An 18,001-nucleotide genomic window follows, 5' to 3' on the forward strand; every position below is an offset into this window, starting at 1 on the left:
TTACCCAGCTGCCAACTTCCTCCTCTGACTTCATTATTTCCCTTTCCCCATGCCCCCCGCCCCCCACTCCCACTCCACTTGGACTCATAAATAGATTGGTGAAATCAGAAGCTTAGGCAAAGTTCTTTTACTTATTGTTAGGTTTACACAGTCCCAAAAAGTAAACATAATTAACAGAATACCTAAAAGTACCAGAGGAGGCGCCCCGGTATCAGCAGAAGGCACTGGTCGTCGTAACAGAAAGCTTGACAAGGACCTTCACGTAGAGGTGCTTCACGTTCAGTCCTGTCAGAGGAACACACTGTTCTCTGAGTGTGAACGGCCGGCACGAGTAGAAGCTGAAGGCTTTTCTCCATAGGGTCAGGCAGCCCAGCCCTCCAGGCGCACGATTACAGGAGCCACGGAGGTGCCTATGACAGCGGCGGCGGCAGGAATCCCAGCTATCACAACAGTACTGATGTCAGCAGCAGCAGCTCGGCCAGACGTCTAAATCCTTCAGGCGCTTCTCATCCAACCGATCCTGCTGGATCCATTCCCCAGACAGACCACAAAATCCACCTTCAGAGAGATGAATCCAGTGTGTTCAGCTATCACTGGAAACACACCAGTCTCGGTATTGGCTAGTTTGGAAAAATGATAAACACTACTGCATTGTTTTGGAAATCCATATACGCTGCAAGAAAAATGTATCGATAACACACACACATGGGTACGCTTGGTGGCACAGCTTTGAAACCCTATGCTTGGATATAAAAACATTACAAACAAAATTAATAATTTTATTTAAAAAAAAAGTATTTTACTATGTCAAAATTAGTTTAAGACACAGTAAAATCAAATTTTGTGCAAATACCTTTAGAAAATGGAATTATATAATTAAATGTTAAATACAGAATAAGCTTTAAAAATTAATAGTGTATTAAATTACTATATATTAAAGCTATGATGTGGAAATGAGCGCAGTTTCAAAATACTGTTTGCAGATTTCATTCCTTGAGAACCCTCGGAAGTTGCCAAATCACCATGCAGCCCTCCCTGACACTGGGGAGGTCCTTTCTGAGTCTGGAGTCATTACGTAATATATAATAAGAATAAAATACCAGGTACAATTAATTTAATATACTTTCTGAGACTTTACACAGAGCTCAGTGACTTGAATAAAATACAACGCTGTTTTTTAAATACTGAGAACATTTTTCTGGCAGCAGTCAGTACACTTTTGTATTATAAGTAGGTCATAAAGATAGGGCTTCAGGGAGAAATAGAACACAGATGAACCTCTAAAGAAGCAGAAAAGTCTCGCAGAAGACTTCTTATTCTCTTTTTATGAGGCATAAACAGAAAAACAGATAAAACATAACAACCCTGATTACAGACTCCAGGGGATTTTTTCATTTGCTAGACTCTCACGATGTTTTACGAATGATCCTTAATATAGCAGTCTTCCCACTGAGTTACCAGGAAATCATTTTGATCAATAATATGGTTTAAAAGTTGGCCCCATGGTAAGATCCAGGTCAACACACCTTCTCTTCTTTATTTTACGTATAATGATGAAGACAGTCACGTCTCTCCAGCCTTATGCCCAGCTGACACATCCGTTATAATGAAGAGCGAGGACAGGAAGGAGACTTCTGGTACCATTTATTTTTCTGTGACAGAAATAAAGCTGCTGTTTCACAGCTTGAAAAATACACAGTAATCATTGTGTATTACAAGAACTGCATAATGCCAACGCAAGTGATTTTTTTTCCCCAGAAAAGAAAAAAAATCTGTTTTCCCTATGACTTCTTCCCCGCTCCCAACTCAAAAATGACCACGTCACACGTCCACCTGCAGTCAGGACGCTTCCGACGCCGTGTGTCACGCACAGGTGAGCCGTGAGACGCAGCCCAGTAGGACAGCGCGAGTCTCGGCCTCCGACCGTGCCTGCGGGCCCCGTGCCTCACAGCTCCTCTCTGAGGCCTCTTCGACTCTGCTCCCTGGCTCGGTCCTCCTCACCGGGCGCCAGCCACGTGAAGTAGACCTTCACAGGATCAATGTTCCAGTGCTTGTGGAAAGACACGGGAACCTGGTGAGACAGGAAGTCCTTAGGGTAATCCACGGGCCGCGCCTGCAGACAGAACAGAGAATCGCACCCTCTCACTTACCAGAAACAGTCCTGCTTCAGAATAGCATTGAAACGTGGATTGACTGCTTCCCTTCCAGAGCTGGTGTTGGCTATGGGAATCTAACAGCAAAGAGGAGAATCCTTTCCAGGAAAATCTGCCTCTAGGCTCCTTGCTTCTGCATCTCCAATTACTTCCTTACCCCCAGCACAATGCTCCAAACACATCCGTGCTCTGCTCCTAGGTTCCACAGCCATGCCCCTGAGAGATCAACCATGGTAATATGAAAAGGTTTCCTTGGTAAGTCATTTAAGTTACTATTACATGCAGTTTCTGCAGAGAGGCAGAAAAACTTACTTCCCAGGCCTAAAGAAACTCTGGCCGTACATGGTGCGTGTATGGCGAGGTGGGGCAAGGCGTGCTGGGGGTTCCCGTTGCCCGTCTGCTGTTCTGACATGGAATCAAGCATATGTCTTTCAGAGAAGGGAAACACAGATCTCATCGGGGACAAGGACAGGTCTAGAAAAGGAAACACTATAGAGACATATGGTTGATGGCTGGATGGCATCCTTGACTCAATGGATGTGAGTCTGAGCAAACTCCAGGAGATAATGAGGGACAAGGAAGCCCACTGTGCTACAGTCCATAGGGTCGCAGAGAGACACAGTTTAGTGACTGAACAGCAACAGCAGTGGAGACACAAGGCAAACCTGTGGTGCCCTGGGTCTGCAAATGCAGTGGGGAACGGCTGCAAATGCCTTCAAGGGAAGTGTGGGGGGCATGACCATCGGGCCATAAAACCAGGTTTGTGATGGTCCAACTCTGAAAATTTGCTAAGATGTTTCAAGCTGCCATTCACACCATCACTGTGTGAGAATTGTGTATGGGATGTAAATCACAGCTGTAAAGCGTCTAAAATAGTTTTACCCTCCACTTGTTGCGCTGTTCACTGAGCTGTCATCTCTACAGATAAGGTTTACATTTTGCCCAACTTACGTCCTGCAGTTTTAAGCCATCTCTCTCTCTGTGTACACAGCGCCCCCTCTGCCCGTGTCCATTCTCTTTGGTATTTGGGCCCAGAGGCTGGTTATCAGAGGCAGTACAGACTTCTGAGCATCACAGATGCTGCTCTGGGTGCACTCTACTTTTCTGGTTTTGTCTTGTTCTCTTCCGTGACCTCATTTATCAGAAATGATTTCGCAAAGAGTCGGACACAACTGAGTGACTGAACTGAACTGAACTGAATGCTTAATAAGCCCACACTTCACCTGCGTGGATGACTCCTGAGATCCAATCAATTACTTGTGGAATCTGCATCAATAGAGGCAAAGGTATTATGGATTTATTTTTTCCTTTTAGATGTAATTATATTTCCCAACAGTTCATTTTAAAGTGTGAAAAACAAGCAACACTTCTGACACATTGCTAGATTTGGCTGGTTGACATTTGATTATGAATTTTTACATCTGTGTTCAAGAGAAACGCTGGCCTGTGGTTTACTTTTGTGATATCCCATTTTAATCCCTTTGTTAATTGTTTAGCTATTTTTTAAGTGATCTTCTCAGTGCTTGCTCCTGGGGATACAACGTACATCTGTGGCATCATAAACTGAGTTGGGAAACATTCTTGCCGCTTCTCGAATTCAATTTCATCAATGTATAAAGGTTTAAATACATTTTCTATTTCTTAAGAAAAAGACTTGCTTTAAAAGTGTGATTCTAGAAATTTCTCCACTTCATTTAAACTGTCTAATTTGTTGGCATAATTTTGGTAGGGTATATAATAATGCCCCTTTTTCACTTCTGAGTTTGGCAACTTACATCCTCGCTTATGCAAAGCAGGAGACTCAGGATGGATCCCTGGGTGGGGAAGATCCCCTGGAGAAGGGAATGGCTACCCACTCCTGTATTTTTGCCTGGGAAAGCCCATGGACAAGGAAGCCTGGCAGGCTACAGTCCTCAGGGTCACAAAAAAGTTGGGTACAACTTAGCAACTAACCAACAAACAGCAGCAAAAACAAAACAACTGGTTTTCTGTTGGTCAAGCTAGTTAAAGGTTTATCGGATTAGAACTAATTTTTGGTTTAACTGATTTTCTGTTTCCTATTTTATTATCTGTGCTCTGATCTTTAATATGTCTTTTATTCCACAGAGTTCAGATTTGATTTTATATTATTCTGCTCTCAATGTGGAAGCTTAGACTAGTAATTTAATATCTTTGTTCCTTTCTAACATCGCAGAGAGCCGGACATGACTGAGCGACTAAGCACAACCCAGCACGTGTTTAAAACTATCAATTTCCCACTAACACTCTATCTTGTGAAAGTGAGAGTGTGAGTCGTTCAGTCGTGTCTGACTCTTGGTGACCCTGTGGACTGCAGCCCGCCAGCTTCCTCTGTCATAGGATTCTCCAGGCAAGAATGCTGGAGTGGGTCTGCCATGTCCTTCTCCAGAGAATCTTCCCGACCGAGGGATCAAACCCGGGTCTCCTCCACTGCACGTGGGTTCTTTAGTGTCTGAGCCACCAGGGAAGCACAGCACAGCACAACATATTTAAAACTATAAATTTCCTACTAATCACTCTATAGCTGAACTCAGATTTGTGGATATGTTGTGTTCTCATTTTCATTTTCTAATTTTCCTTATGATTTCTTTTTTCAACCCAAGGGTTATTTTAAAACATGTTGTTTAATTTCCAAATATTGGGGGAATTTCCCCCATTTTCTATTGATTCTAATTTCATTCCATTGTTCTGGGGGTATACTGTGTATGTTTTCAATCCTTTTAAATATATTCGGCAAAACAATATTACTTAGCTTATGGTCTCTCCTAGAGAATGGACATATACATTTGAAAAAGAATGTTTATTCTATTGTCAGAATATTATTCTTTATGTGACAAGTCAAGTAGCTAATACTTGTCTGTCTCTCCTTTCAATTCCATTTGTTTTGTGTAATGTGAACATCTGTTAGCTGTAAGCATGTGTTATATTATCATCGTTTTTCCTCTTGATGTTTTGACCTTCTGTCATGAAGTGTCCCACTTTCTGTCTAGTAATATTTCTGTTCTTAAAATGTGCTGTTTTTAATGTTACCCTAGCCACTCAAGCTCTCTTGTGATCAGCTGGTTGCATAGTGTGTTTTTTTTTTTTTTTAGTTTTCTATACCATTTTTTAGGTTGAAATATAGTTAATTTACAGCTTTGTGTTAGTTTCAGGTGTACTGCAAAGTGATTCTCTTTGTTCCAGTGCTTGTGGAAAGATACGTGTATATACACATACAGATATTTTATGCTCACATTTTTCTTAATTTTTTATACATGTGTATATATACACACAAGCATGTATATACATATGGTCTTTCCAGTGTACTTACTCACTCGCTTATATATTCCAGGTACCACATGGTGTCATTTTCTCTCAGCCCAAAGGATTTTCTTTAGCTTTTTTTTAAGGGAAGGGAATGTCTGCTAGCAAAAAGCTCTTCTCACTTTTTGTTTATCTGGTAATGTCTTTATTCCACTTTCATTTTGGAAGGATAGCTTTACTGATACAGAATTGTTGGTTAAATTCTTCCTTTTCTTTCTGCCTTCAGGTCTCTATTATTTCTAATGAGACATTAGCCAATAGCATTTTAATTTCAATTTTCATTAGGTTTTTTTTTATTAAGGTTCTCACTTTGTCACTGTTTTTCAACGACTGAACTATAACATGTTCATGTGTAATTTTTTCTGATTATCATGTAAGGGCCTTGTTGATTTCCTCAGATCAACAGACTGTTTCTCATTACAACATTTGAGAAAATGTTGTTTCTTCTAAAAAAAAAAACAAAAACAAACTGTCCCATTTTTTCTCCCTTCTCTTTTTGAAAAGAACTCCCATTAAATGCATGTTGGTATACTTTATGTTTTACCACTTTGAGGACACGTTCATTTTTCTTTAGTCTCGTTCTGCTCTCTGGATTAGGTAATTTCTATTCATTTGCCTTCAAACTTACTGATGGTTTCTTTTGCATCTCCAATCTACTGTTAAGTTCATTTAGATAATTTCTCATTTCATTTGTTGCGTTTACAACTATAGAGTTTTCATCTGGTTCTTTATCAAAGTTTCTATCTTTCTATTAAGATTTGCTATTCGTTGAGTTACTGTGATATTTTCCTTTAACTCTTTGATTATTGTTTTTTTTTTAATTTTTTAATTAGGTGCTTTGAAGGCTTTCTCTGTCAAATCTAATACCTGGTCCCATTCAGAGTCCATTTCTGTTGACTACATTTCTCCCTGAATATGTTTCTTTGCAACTTTCACCATATTTGGTTGGAAACTGGCTATTTTAAATAATGTGTTATAGCAACTCACAAATTTGTTCACTTTTGCTGCTAAGCTGCTGCTAAGTCGCTTCAGTCGTGTCCGACTCTGTGTGATTCCAGAGATGGCAGCCCACCAGGCTCCCCCATCACTAGGATTCTCCAAGCAAGAACACTGGAGTGGGTTGCCATTTCCTTCTCCAATGCATGAAAGTGGAAAGTAAAAGTGAAGCCTCTCAGTCATGTCCAACTCTTCGCGACCCCATGGACTGCAGCCTACCAGGCACCTCCATCCATGGGATTTTCCAGGCAAGAGTACTGGAGTGGGGTGCATTGCATTCTCCACCTGCAATTGCCAGGCACTGTTAATTTTAAGTGCTTTAAATAAAATAACCCATTCAACTTTCTTGGATTAGGTAATATTATCTCTCATTTTACAGATGAAGTCTCTGCAGTATAGAGTGGTTAAGAAACTTGTCAAGGGTCAAACAGATAGTGAGTGTTGGAGCCAGGATTTTTCACTTTTACTACTCTTTATAAAAGACTAACTTACTTGAACTTATACCATAGACTCCTTCTCCCTGGAATGTGTGGCTGCTTTTTCCCTCAAGTTTTAATTCTCATTTTTTAGCATGATTTTCTAGAAGTCATTCCTATGTGTGAGCAACTTAATCTAATCAACTATCAGTCAGTTTAGTTCAGTCCCTCAATCATGTCCAACTCTCTGCAACCCCATGAATCGCAGTACGCCAGGCCTCCCTGTCCACCACCATATCCCAGAGTTCACTCAAACTCACATCCATCCAGTCGGTGATGCCATCCAGCCATTTCATCCTCTGTCATCCCCTTCTACTCCTGACCCCAATCCCTCCCAGGATCAGAGTCTTTTCCAATAAGTCAACTCTTCGCATGAGGTGGCCAAAGTACTGGACTTTCAGCTTCATCATCATTCCTTCCAAAGAACACCCAGGGCTGATCTCCTTCAGAATGGACTGGTTGGATCTCCTTGCAGTCCAAGGGACTCTCAAGAGTCTTCTCTAACACCACAGTTCAAAAGCATCAATTCTTCGGCGCTCAGCCTTCTTCACAGTCCAACTCTCACATCCATACAGGACCAATGGAAAAACCATAGCCTTGACTAGACGGACCTTAGTCGATAAAGTAATGTCTCTGCTTTTGAATATGCTATCTAGGTTGGTCATAACTTTTCTTCCAAGGAGTAAGCTTCTTTTAATTTCATGGCTGCAGTCACCATCTGTAGTGATTTTGGAGCCCAGAAAAATAAAGTCTGACCCTGTTTCCACTGTTTCCCCATCTATTTCCCATGAAGGGATGGGACTGGATGCCATGATCTTCGTTTTCTGAATGTTGAGCTTTAAGCCAACTTTTTCACTCTCCTCTCACTTTCATCAAGAGGCTTTTTAGTTCCTCTTCACTTTCTCCCATAAGGGTGCTGTCATCTGCATATCTGAGGTTACTGATAGTTCTCCTGGCAATCTTGATTCCAGCTTGTGCTTCTTCCAGCCCAGCGTGTCTCATGATGTACTCTGCATAGAAGTTACATAAGCAGGGTGACAATATACAGCCTTGACGTACTCCTTTTCCTATTTGGAACCAGTCTGTTGTTCCATGTCCAGTTCTAACTGTTGCTTCCTGACCTGCATATAGGTTTCTCAAGAGGCAGGTCAGGTGGTCTGGTATTCCAATCTCTTGAAGAATTTTCCACAGTTTATTGTGATCCACACAGTCAAAGGCTTTGGCATAGTCAATAAAGCAGAAATAGATGTTTTTCTGAAACTCTCTTGCTTTTTCGATGATCCAGCGGATGTTGGCAATTTGATCTCTGGTTCCTCTGCCTTTTCTAAAACCAGCTTGAACATCTGGAAGTTCATGGTTCACGTATTGCTGAAGCCTGGCTTGGAGAATTTTGAGCATTACTTTACTAGCATGTGAGATAAGTGCAATTGTGCGGTAGTTGGAGCATTCTTTGGCATTGCCTTTCTTTGGGATTGGAATGAAAACTGACCTTTTCCAGTCCTGTGGCCACTGCTGAGTTTTCCAAATTTGCTGGGATATTGAACGCAACACTTTCACAGCATCATCTTTCACGATTTGAAATAGCTCAACTGGAATTCCATCACCTCCACTAGCTTTGTTCATAGTGATGCTTCCTAAGGCCCACTTGACTTCACATTCCAGGATGTCTGGCTCTAGGTGAGTGATCACACCATTGTGATTATCTTGGTCGTGAAGATCTTTTTTGTACAGTTCTTCTGTGTATTCTTGCCAGCTCTTCTTAGCATCTTCTGCTTCTGTTAGGTCCATACCATGTCTGTCCTTTATCGAGCCCATCTTTGCATGAAATGTTCCCTTGGTATCTCTAATTTTCTTGAAGAGATCTCTAGTCTTTCCCATTCTGTTCTTTTCCTCTATTTCTTTGCACTGATCACTGAGAAAGGCTTTCTTATATCTCTCCTTCCTATTCTTTGGAACTCTGCATTCAGATGCTTATATCTTTCCTTTTCTCCTTTGCTTTTCGCTTCTCTTCTTTTCACAGGTATTTGTAAGGCCTCCTCAGACAGCAATTTTGCTTTTTTGCATTTCTTTTTCTTGGGGATGGTCTTGATCCCTGTCTCCTGTACAGTGTCACAAGCTTCCATCCATAGTTCATCAGGCACTCTGTCGATCAGATGTAGTCCCTTAAATCTATTTCTCACTTCCACTGTATAATCATAAGGGACTTGATTTAGGTCATACCTGAATGGTCTAGTGGTTTTCCCTACTTTCTTCAATTTAAGTCTGAATTTGGCAATAAGGAACTCATGATCTGAGCCACAGTCAGGTCCTGGTCTTGTTTTTGCTGACTGTATAGAGCTTCTCCATCTTTGGCTGCAAAGAACGTAATCAATCTGATTTCGGTGTTGACCATCTGGTGATGTGCACGTGTAGAGTCTTCTCTTGTGTTGTTGGAAGAGGGTGTTTGCTATATCCAGTGCGTTCTCTTGGCAAACCTCTTAGGCTTTGCCCTGCTTCATTTCATATTCCAAGGCGAAATTTGCCTGTTACCCTATGTGTTTCTTGACTTCCTACTTTTGCATTCCAGGCCCCTATAATGAAAAGGACATCCTTTTTGGGTGTTAATTCTAGAAGGTCTTGTAGGTCTTCATAGAACCATTCAACTTCAGCTTATTCAGCGTTACTGGTTGGGGCATAGACTTGGATTACTGTGATATTGAATGGTTTGCCTTGGAAACGAACAGAGATCATTCTGTCATTTTTGAGATTGCAACCAAGTACTGCGTTTCGGACTCTTTTGTTGACCATGATGGCTACTCCATTTCTTCTGAGGGATTCCTGCCCACAGTAGTCGATATAATGGTCATCTGAGTTAAATTCACCCATTCCAGTCCATTTTAGTTTGCTATTCCTAGAATGTCAACGTTCACCCTTGCCATCTCCTGTTTGACCACTTCCAATTTGCCTTGATTCATGGACCTGACATTCCAGGTTCCTATGCAATATTGCTCTTTACAGCATCAGACCTTGCTTCTATCACCAGTCACATCCACAACTGGGTATTGTTTTTGCTTTGGCTCCATCTCTTCATTCTTTCTGGAGTTATTTCTCCACTGATCTCCAGTAGCATATTGGGCACCTACTGAACTGGGGAGTTCCTCTTTCAGTGTCCTATCATTTTGCCTTTTCATACTGTCCATGGGGTTCTCAAGGCAAGAATACTGAAGTGGTTTGCCATTCCCTTCTCCAGTGGACCACATTCTGTCAGACGTCTCCACCATGACCCGCCCATCTTGGATGGCCCCACACAGCATGGCTTAGTTTCATTGAGTTAGACAAGGCTGATTCATTGAGGCATCAGAGGGCAGACACACAAACCATAATCACAGAAAATAGTCAATCTTATCACCCGGACCACATTAGTGGTCATACCCATTAGTGGCATATAATTTTGGAACCACAGGAAAACCACATGCTCTAGACACTTTGTTTTTAACAGAGAGCTATACTACACATTCCTTGAGGTCTGTTCTGAACCTGTGATTTCACAATAACCTTCCCTGACTCAAAAGAGAAGGAATGGGGCCCAGGCAACTTTGAATCCAGCTTGTTTCCACACACCCACTATAACTCACTAAGAATCCTAGATTTTTTTCTCTTTCTCAGTATGAACAGATACACTCTCTGGTGTGAAAGTATTAGTCGCTCATGTATCATGTCCGACTTTCCAGTGTTCAAACATTACAAATGGAAAGTAATGTCCAAATCAAAGCAAACTCTCTTAAAAGAGGCTTAAGAATTGGAAGATAAAGCAGTGCCTGTTGGGGAGGATGGGTTTTGAGCACACTTTATGACTTTGGAAAGGTTTAAAATGTATTATGTGAATTAGCAAAATCAAGAGTTTTAACGTTTGGGAAACAACACTTTTTTAATTACTTTCAAAGGACTTTTACTTACTGATTATTCTCCCTCTTTCTTTTCTCCTTATCGCTTCATTTACTAATGAATTCTTCCCTAAAGAAGCTGCTATAAAAAACTAAGACTGTGATGTGCGCTGTGTGCTCAGTCGTGTCCAACTCTCTGCGGCCCCTGGGACCGTAGCCCAGCAGGCTCCTCTGTCCATGGGATTCTCCAGGCAAGAACACTGGAATGGGTTCCCACGCCCTCCTCCAGGGGGTCTACCCAGGGATCGAACCTGCAACTCCTGCATCGGGTTCTTTACCACTGAGCCACCTGGGATATTACCAGTGAGAAATTATTTCCCTTACACACCAACAGTTTTCATTGTCCTTCCTCTCTGTGAGTAAAACATTATGAGACAGAACAAGAGAGAGGGGTCAGAGAGGATAACCTGCTTTGCTAAGTCCTCAGAACACCACACATAGGCTCAAGGTTTTAAAAGACGGCCAAGTACCTTCCGACTTGTACCAAGGAGGTGGTGTCTCAGACACTTCTTACTGTAACGTTCTTTTTTTAATCCTTCCTTGCCGTCCTCGAGAACGCAAAAACTGGACTCTGCCTTTGTTGGTGACTTAAGCACTCTGTGCCTTGCTCAAGCTCTCCTGCAGTGCCATTTCTGTCAGGCCCAGGTCTCTGTATGGCTACTGGTTATTGAATAAGCATGGAGACTGTATTTTCAGTGTAAGGGAGGACACTTAAAATACATGCGCATTTAGATATTTCCAATTTCAAAAAGCTTTGAATTTCCTAACAATGGCTGTGAGCTATGGTTATTTTGTAAAATTTTACATAAAATGTAAAAATACTCTAATAGGATTTCCTTCTTACCCCACACTTCATACCCCTTATTAGCGCCAACCACCCCTTGTGAACATAACCTCATCTCTTCTATAACCCCCAGAATATATGCTTATTGAGATACTATACTGAAATTGAATTAGTTTAATAGCAACCAAAGAGGAGAAAGCCCAATAAAAAGGCAGCCAATGCTATAAAGACTGAGGCCAGTGGAGAACTGCAAACACTTGGTGGTAAGCAGGACAATATTGGGTCAGTCCTGATATTTCTAAATAGCATCTGATAGTTTCTAAATGCCATCAATTTTTTTTTAACACAAAAGGGGGTAGGGGGAAGGAACAGCTTTTACCTGGTCCCGCATGCAAGGATGCAGGTCAAACACCATTTCATTTTGCATATGTTTCTGCGTTCCGTCTTCATGCTGTACAGGTACAACATCAACCCTCTGGACAAACAGGTCTAGTTAAAGATGTCCCCTCCTGGAGCCTGTCTACACAGTTCTTAAGACTATTTCCAGAAGAATACGTGAGGAGAAAAAAGTAGGATCTTCAAGTGAGAAGAAAATCCCCATCTCCCACTCTGAGGTGGGAATAAAACCCTTTTTCTCACCTGATGGAAGAGAGGGCTGTGTATCACGGGGATGCCTAACCCACTGAAGCACATCCCTAGGACCATGTCATCTGGAGCATCGTTGCTGTAGCAGCGACACTTGCTGGCGAGAAGTCTCCTGATGGCCTCTCTGCTGAAAACCATTCTGGGGGAAGCCAGAGCAGACAGAGAAGGCAGTTAGGTCCTTGCGGCTGGTAATCTAAACGAGGAAAGAGAGTTGAGAGCCACGTTTCTCATAAAGATGTCAACATCAGTAGTGTTTCATAAAAGTCACTTTTAAGATATTTAATAAGCAATTGTATTTTGTCATATGTATCTTATACACAAATAAATAGGCAGCATTCTTCTTCTAGTATGTCACTGGAAAATCTGAAGAGTTTGTAAGTTCACACATGCTTAATGAGATCAGTAACAAAATCTGCCAATATTCCCCCAGCAGGCAGATGGACCCAGATACACAAGGTACCTAAGTCATACAGGTGATAACTGACAATGAGATCAAATCTAACAGAAAAACATGCGTGGTCCACATGATTCCTGCTCACAGAAGCCTCCTTCAGGTGATTTTGAGAAGGGTGGTAGGAGAAAGAGACAGATTTGCCTCCATTGGTGCTGACACGCTGCCTGACCTGACATGCCAGGCACCTCCTAGTGGGACTCACACTGTTCCCGCCTTTCTGCGCTCTCCCTAGTGCTGCAGGAAGCTGGAAACTTTGCAGTGCCCTCCAGACTCCCTGGTCAGCTACATCCCAGCTTCATCCTGACAACAAGGGGCACATCCCCGGAGGAGGCCGTCTGCTCCTGTCTCAGCTGGTCTCTATACAGCAGGTGTTGGGGGTGCGGGCGCCAAGGGCTCCAGGAGCGCTGGCACAGGCTGCAGAGCTTTAGGGACGGTTCCCAAGCAGCAGTGGGAGCCAGTCCCAGGTCCGCCCCGGGTGCTGCATTGCTAGCCTGACAGCAGCAGTGGCCGCAGCAACCTGTACCAACGGACTTCCAAATCCAGCATCTTCTGCTCCTCCAGCCTCGGGAACAACAGCACTTCCTGGAGTTACTGAGCTCTGGGTAAAGCCACCAGCTCCCTCTTAGTCCTCTGGCCCTTTCCAATACTCTTGTACCAAGTTTCTGCAATAAATTCTCTTCTTTTTAAATACAGATCAGTTTCTAGTTTCCCTTCTGGTCCTAGAGTAGTACTAGATGTTTTCATATCATGAATAACCCAAGAGCTGATAGGACTAAGATGATTCACAAGTTCATTCCCATTAAGCAAAGACTTTACTGACGGCAAAACTATCTATGTATCCATATATTCCCATCGTCAAATAGAGGGTCTCACAGTAAGTCCTCAATAAAGGTCTGATGATCCAACAATGAGAACAAGCCACTTTTGCAAAGCTCTTCCTGAAGGAGGGAAAGAGGATGGAGCCCTTGAGCACAGTCCCTGATGCAAACACATCCGTTCCCGCTCAGTGGGGCTCAGTTCAGAACTGTGGAACCAGCACCAGTGACCACAGCTGGTGAAGCAGCAACATGGAAGACTCCCTGCCTTTGCTGAGATGTCACAAGACTGGACGGAATACGACAAGAGGAAAAAGAAGCTCTTTATTTAAGGTGATCCAAGGAAATACGGCTGTACAAGAAGAAAAATGGTGCTATGAACTATACAAAAGGGAACTCCAAGTTTGAAAACTCACCATGAACTGCCTCTCTTAAAAATCGAGCATTCATCAGTGGCTCTCAAAATGGCTTAAAGACGTAAACGTAAGACATGATACCATAAAATTAGAAAACAGCATAGGTAAAACCTTCTCCAACATAAATGGTACAATGATTTTTCTTATGTCAGCCTCCCAAGACAACAGAAATAAAATAAACAAATGGGACCTAATCAAACTTACAAGCTTTTGTACAGCAAAGGAAGTCATAAAAGAAAAACAACCTATGGAATGGGTGAAAATAGTTGCAAATGATGCAACAAGGGCTTAATCTCCAAAATATACAAATAGCTCATACAGCTCAACCGAAAAACAACCCAAACACTGAGCAGAAGACCTTAATAGACATTTCTCCAAAGAAGACATACAGATAGCCAATAGGCACAGGAAAAGATGTTCAACATCGCTAATTATTACAGAAATGAGAATCTAAAACTACAATGAGGCACCACCTCACACTGGTCAAAATGGCCATCATTAAAAAGTCTACAAATAACAAATGCTGGAGAGGGTGTGGAGAACAGGGAACTCTCTTACACTGTAGGTAAGAATGTAAGTTGATGTGGTCACTATGGGAAATAGGATAGAGGTTCTTCAGAAAACTAAAACTAGAATTACCATATGATCCAACAATCCCACTCAGACAAAACTGTAATTCAAAAGAGACATGCACCCCTGTATTCACAGCACTATTCACAGCAGCCAAGACATGGAAACTAAAATGTCTAACAGATGAATGGATAAAAACGATGTGATACACACACACACACACACACACACACACACAATGCAATACTACTCAGTCCTTAAAAACAAAATGAAATAATGCCACCTGCAGCAACATGGATGCCACTAGAGATGATCACATTAAGTGAAGTTGTCAGAAAGAAAGACGAAGACCATGCGATAGCGCTTTTTATGTGGAATCTAAAATATGGTACAAATGAATCTGTCTACAAACAGAAACAGACTCACAGAAAAGAGACTTGCGGTTACCAAGGCGGAGAAAGAGGGATGGAGTGGGAGCTTGGAGTTATAGATGTAGGTGTTAGTCAGTCACTCATGTCCGACTCTTTGCGACCCCATGGACTGCAGCCCACCAGGCTCCACTGTCCATGGAATTCTCCAAGCAAGAATACTGGAGTGGGCTGCCATTTCCTTCTCCTTATAGATGCAAGCTATTGCATTTAGAATGGATAAACTACAAGGTCCTGCTGAAGAGCACAGGAACCATATCCAATCTCCTGGGATAAATCATAGTGGAAAAGAATATTTGAGAAGAATGTCTATATAACTGAGTCACTTTGCTATACAGCAGAAATGAGCACAACACTGTGTAAATCATCAGTTAAAAAAATAAAAGTAAAAAATGTTAATTATAAAAAAGATGTTGAAAGGCTATAAGACTAATAATATGACTTCCTTTAATATACAATATAGTAATTTTAAAAATAGTTTAAAAATAAGGAAAACTAAAATAGGAGTCAGGGACTTGCCCAAGGGCATACCTGCAAATCAAGACACCTGCAGAAGTGCGTCAGAAACAGGCCAGACCTGTGCTGGGCTCAGATGAACAGGTCATGGTGGCCTCTCTGGGCAACAGTGCCAAGGCCTCTTCCAAGGAGGAGCCAGACCACCAATAACATCCTGAGCACAGCTTCATACCCAAACATATGTAAGCACTTTTTAAGAAAACAGTTATTGAACTAATTATCTCTAATTACCCAAACTTTCCAGAAGTAAGCAACAAAGTGGAAAACAGACAACTGGATTCTAATAGTGCAAAGGTCTCATTTTCCACACATACATCACTGGAGTCCACACTCCTGGGTTATCCCTGATAACTGGGGCTTAAGAGGGTGATTTAAAGCAATGGTTTTCAAAAACTTACTTGACTCTAAACCACAGTGAGGAAACAAGAAACACAGTCCATATGTAACCATTTATGTTTTGTACATGTGTGTAAAACTGAAAAATACACATAACATTTGCTACATAATGTATCTATTTTATTCTGTTCTGTTCTATATTTCATTATTTTTAAATGTTGGCTGTGATCCATTAACTGGTTTTTAAAAGCCATTGATTGATTCCGACTTGCTGTTTAGAAAATAAGCATGTTGGTTCTTAAGCTAGATCATCAGAAAAGTCTCTTGTAACATCAGAGAAACTATTATGCCTGCAGCTTTTATCAAAGGCAGAAATGAGACAATCTCATGAAGAATGTTTCTGGATCTTTGTGAAGTGCTGCTATGAACAGAACATTACACTGGTCCATGTTAGTCATATAAAGATCAGATCAGTACCAGTGTTCACGCATCTGCTTATTCATTTGTCCCCTGGACCCTGAAAACTGCATCTCCACGACAGGAAGTGAGGATGGAATGAGAAATGAGATGCAGGTGCCGCCTTCAAATAATTCATCATTTGGGTGGAAAACAGGAAAGTAAATAGGCAATTAAATGATAATGGTCGGTATAATGTGCTTCGTGTATATGAGGAAGCTATCTAACCCAGATTCAGGAGCCAGACTAGCTTAGGGCTTGAGAGTGATACATTGTCCACAAGAAGCAGGATTAGCCAGCTGACAGAGGCAGAAGGCAGCCGAAGGCGGCCGGGGGCGGGGTGGGAAACTGTGCTATGCAGAGCCCAGCAGACGCTGTATGTGAGGGAAGGGTTAAAAGACAGTGCCTCCAAGGAACTGAAAGAGGTTCAGCACAAATTCTCTCAGAATGAGGGTGCAGATAAATGAGGCTAAGACGACAGAACAGCATCTGCCAAGACAGAGGCAGGCCTGGTGAGCCCCAGTGAGGAACTGAACTTTATCCCAATGGAAATGAGGGGCTGTACAAGGGCACGAAAGACTTCCACTCCCCTGGTCCCGCAAAGAAAAACCCAAATAAGATACAAATCACACTAACCTAAGGAACTGCTGAAGAGATGAGTGAGTGGAAGCCTAGATGAGCCAGCTTCCAGGGAAGAGCCTTGCCCAGGCGAGAGGGTCTAGGGGTGGGAAGGCAGGAGGAAAGACAGGTTAGAGACGTAGCCCCAAGGTCAGGTCTCGAGCACGTGAGGGCTGGGGGTTAGGCCAACGAGAGGTGGTTAAAAGTGAGGCCCGATTCAGGTCAGTGTGAGTCTGGTGAAATCTGAGCGATCATCTTCTAGTGTCTTCTCCAAGGCCCCTGTGGACCCCTACTTCCTACTGCTAACGGCCTCAGGTAGATCAACAAAAGATCAGTACTTGCCCAGGCCTGGTTATCACTAGGAAAGGCCACCTCCACAACCATGCTGCAGTCACCACTGACCAGTAGGAGAGAGTTCAGACTAACAGCAATGGGAAGGCAGCGCAGCCTCTGAGCAGGGAGCCAGAGGACCACAGAGAGTCTCTGACAACAGCACAGCGGGGAGGAGGACGAGGGGCGGGGGGACCAGGAGGCTATGGCTCTGCCCCTTCTGGGGTCAAAGTATTAACACATTCCTGCTGCAAAATATATCGACCCAAGTACAAAGCACAGTTGTTGTTCAGCCGCTCAGTCGTGTCCGACTCCTTGCAACACCATGGACTGTAGCATGCCAGGCTTCCCTGTCCTTCACTACCCTTTACAAAAGGGGAAACTCTGGCTTAATGGACACCAGCCCCTCACCCAGGATACTAATGCATTACCACAAGGCTGCAAAGAGCTGGAACCTTCTTAAATGATGACAAGCTCAACACTCCTCGGCTTGATGCTTTAGTGTCTTCTCCAAGGCCCCTGTGGACCCCTACTTCCTACTGCTAATGGTCTCAGGTAGATCAACAAAAGATCAGTACTTGCCCAGGCCTAGTTATCACTAGGAAAGGCCACCTCCACAACCATGCTGCAGTCACCACTGACCAGACCAGACCAAAACAGGAACCCCTGGAAGACCACCCTGTAGTCGTAGGCCCAGTTCTAACCTAGGGGATTGCAAAGTAAGAATAAAAAGTCCAAGGGTTCAGAAATCTACAATGCAGTGA

General features: G+C 42.6%; 1 protein-coding gene across 1 annotated transcript in view; it reads right to left on the reverse strand.

Moving 5' to 3' along the window:
• Nucleotides 1–953: 953 nt before the first annotated feature.
• Nucleotides 954–18,001, reverse strand: part of B3GLCT (beta 3-glucosyltransferase) — a 94,975-nt gene continuing 77,927 nt past the window's right edge. Inside the window, exons 13-14 of the mRNA XM_052650025.1 lie at nucleotides 12,293–12,437; nucleotides 954–2,113 (exon numbers count right to left, since the gene is read on the reverse strand). Coding sequence (XP_052505985.1) covers nucleotides 1,946–2,113; nucleotides 12,293–12,437 — 313 coding nt within the window. The 3' untranslated portion in view covers nucleotides 954–1,945. The remainder of the gene's footprint in view (nucleotides 2,114–12,292; nucleotides 12,438–18,001) is intronic.

The sequence above is a fragment of the Budorcas taxicolor genome, chromosome 12, assembly GCF_023091745.1.
Source record: "Budorcas taxicolor isolate Tak-1 chromosome 12, Takin1.1, whole genome shotgun sequence".
Classification (NCBI taxonomy): Eukaryota; Metazoa; Chordata; class Mammalia; order Artiodactyla; family Bovidae; genus Budorcas; species Budorcas taxicolor.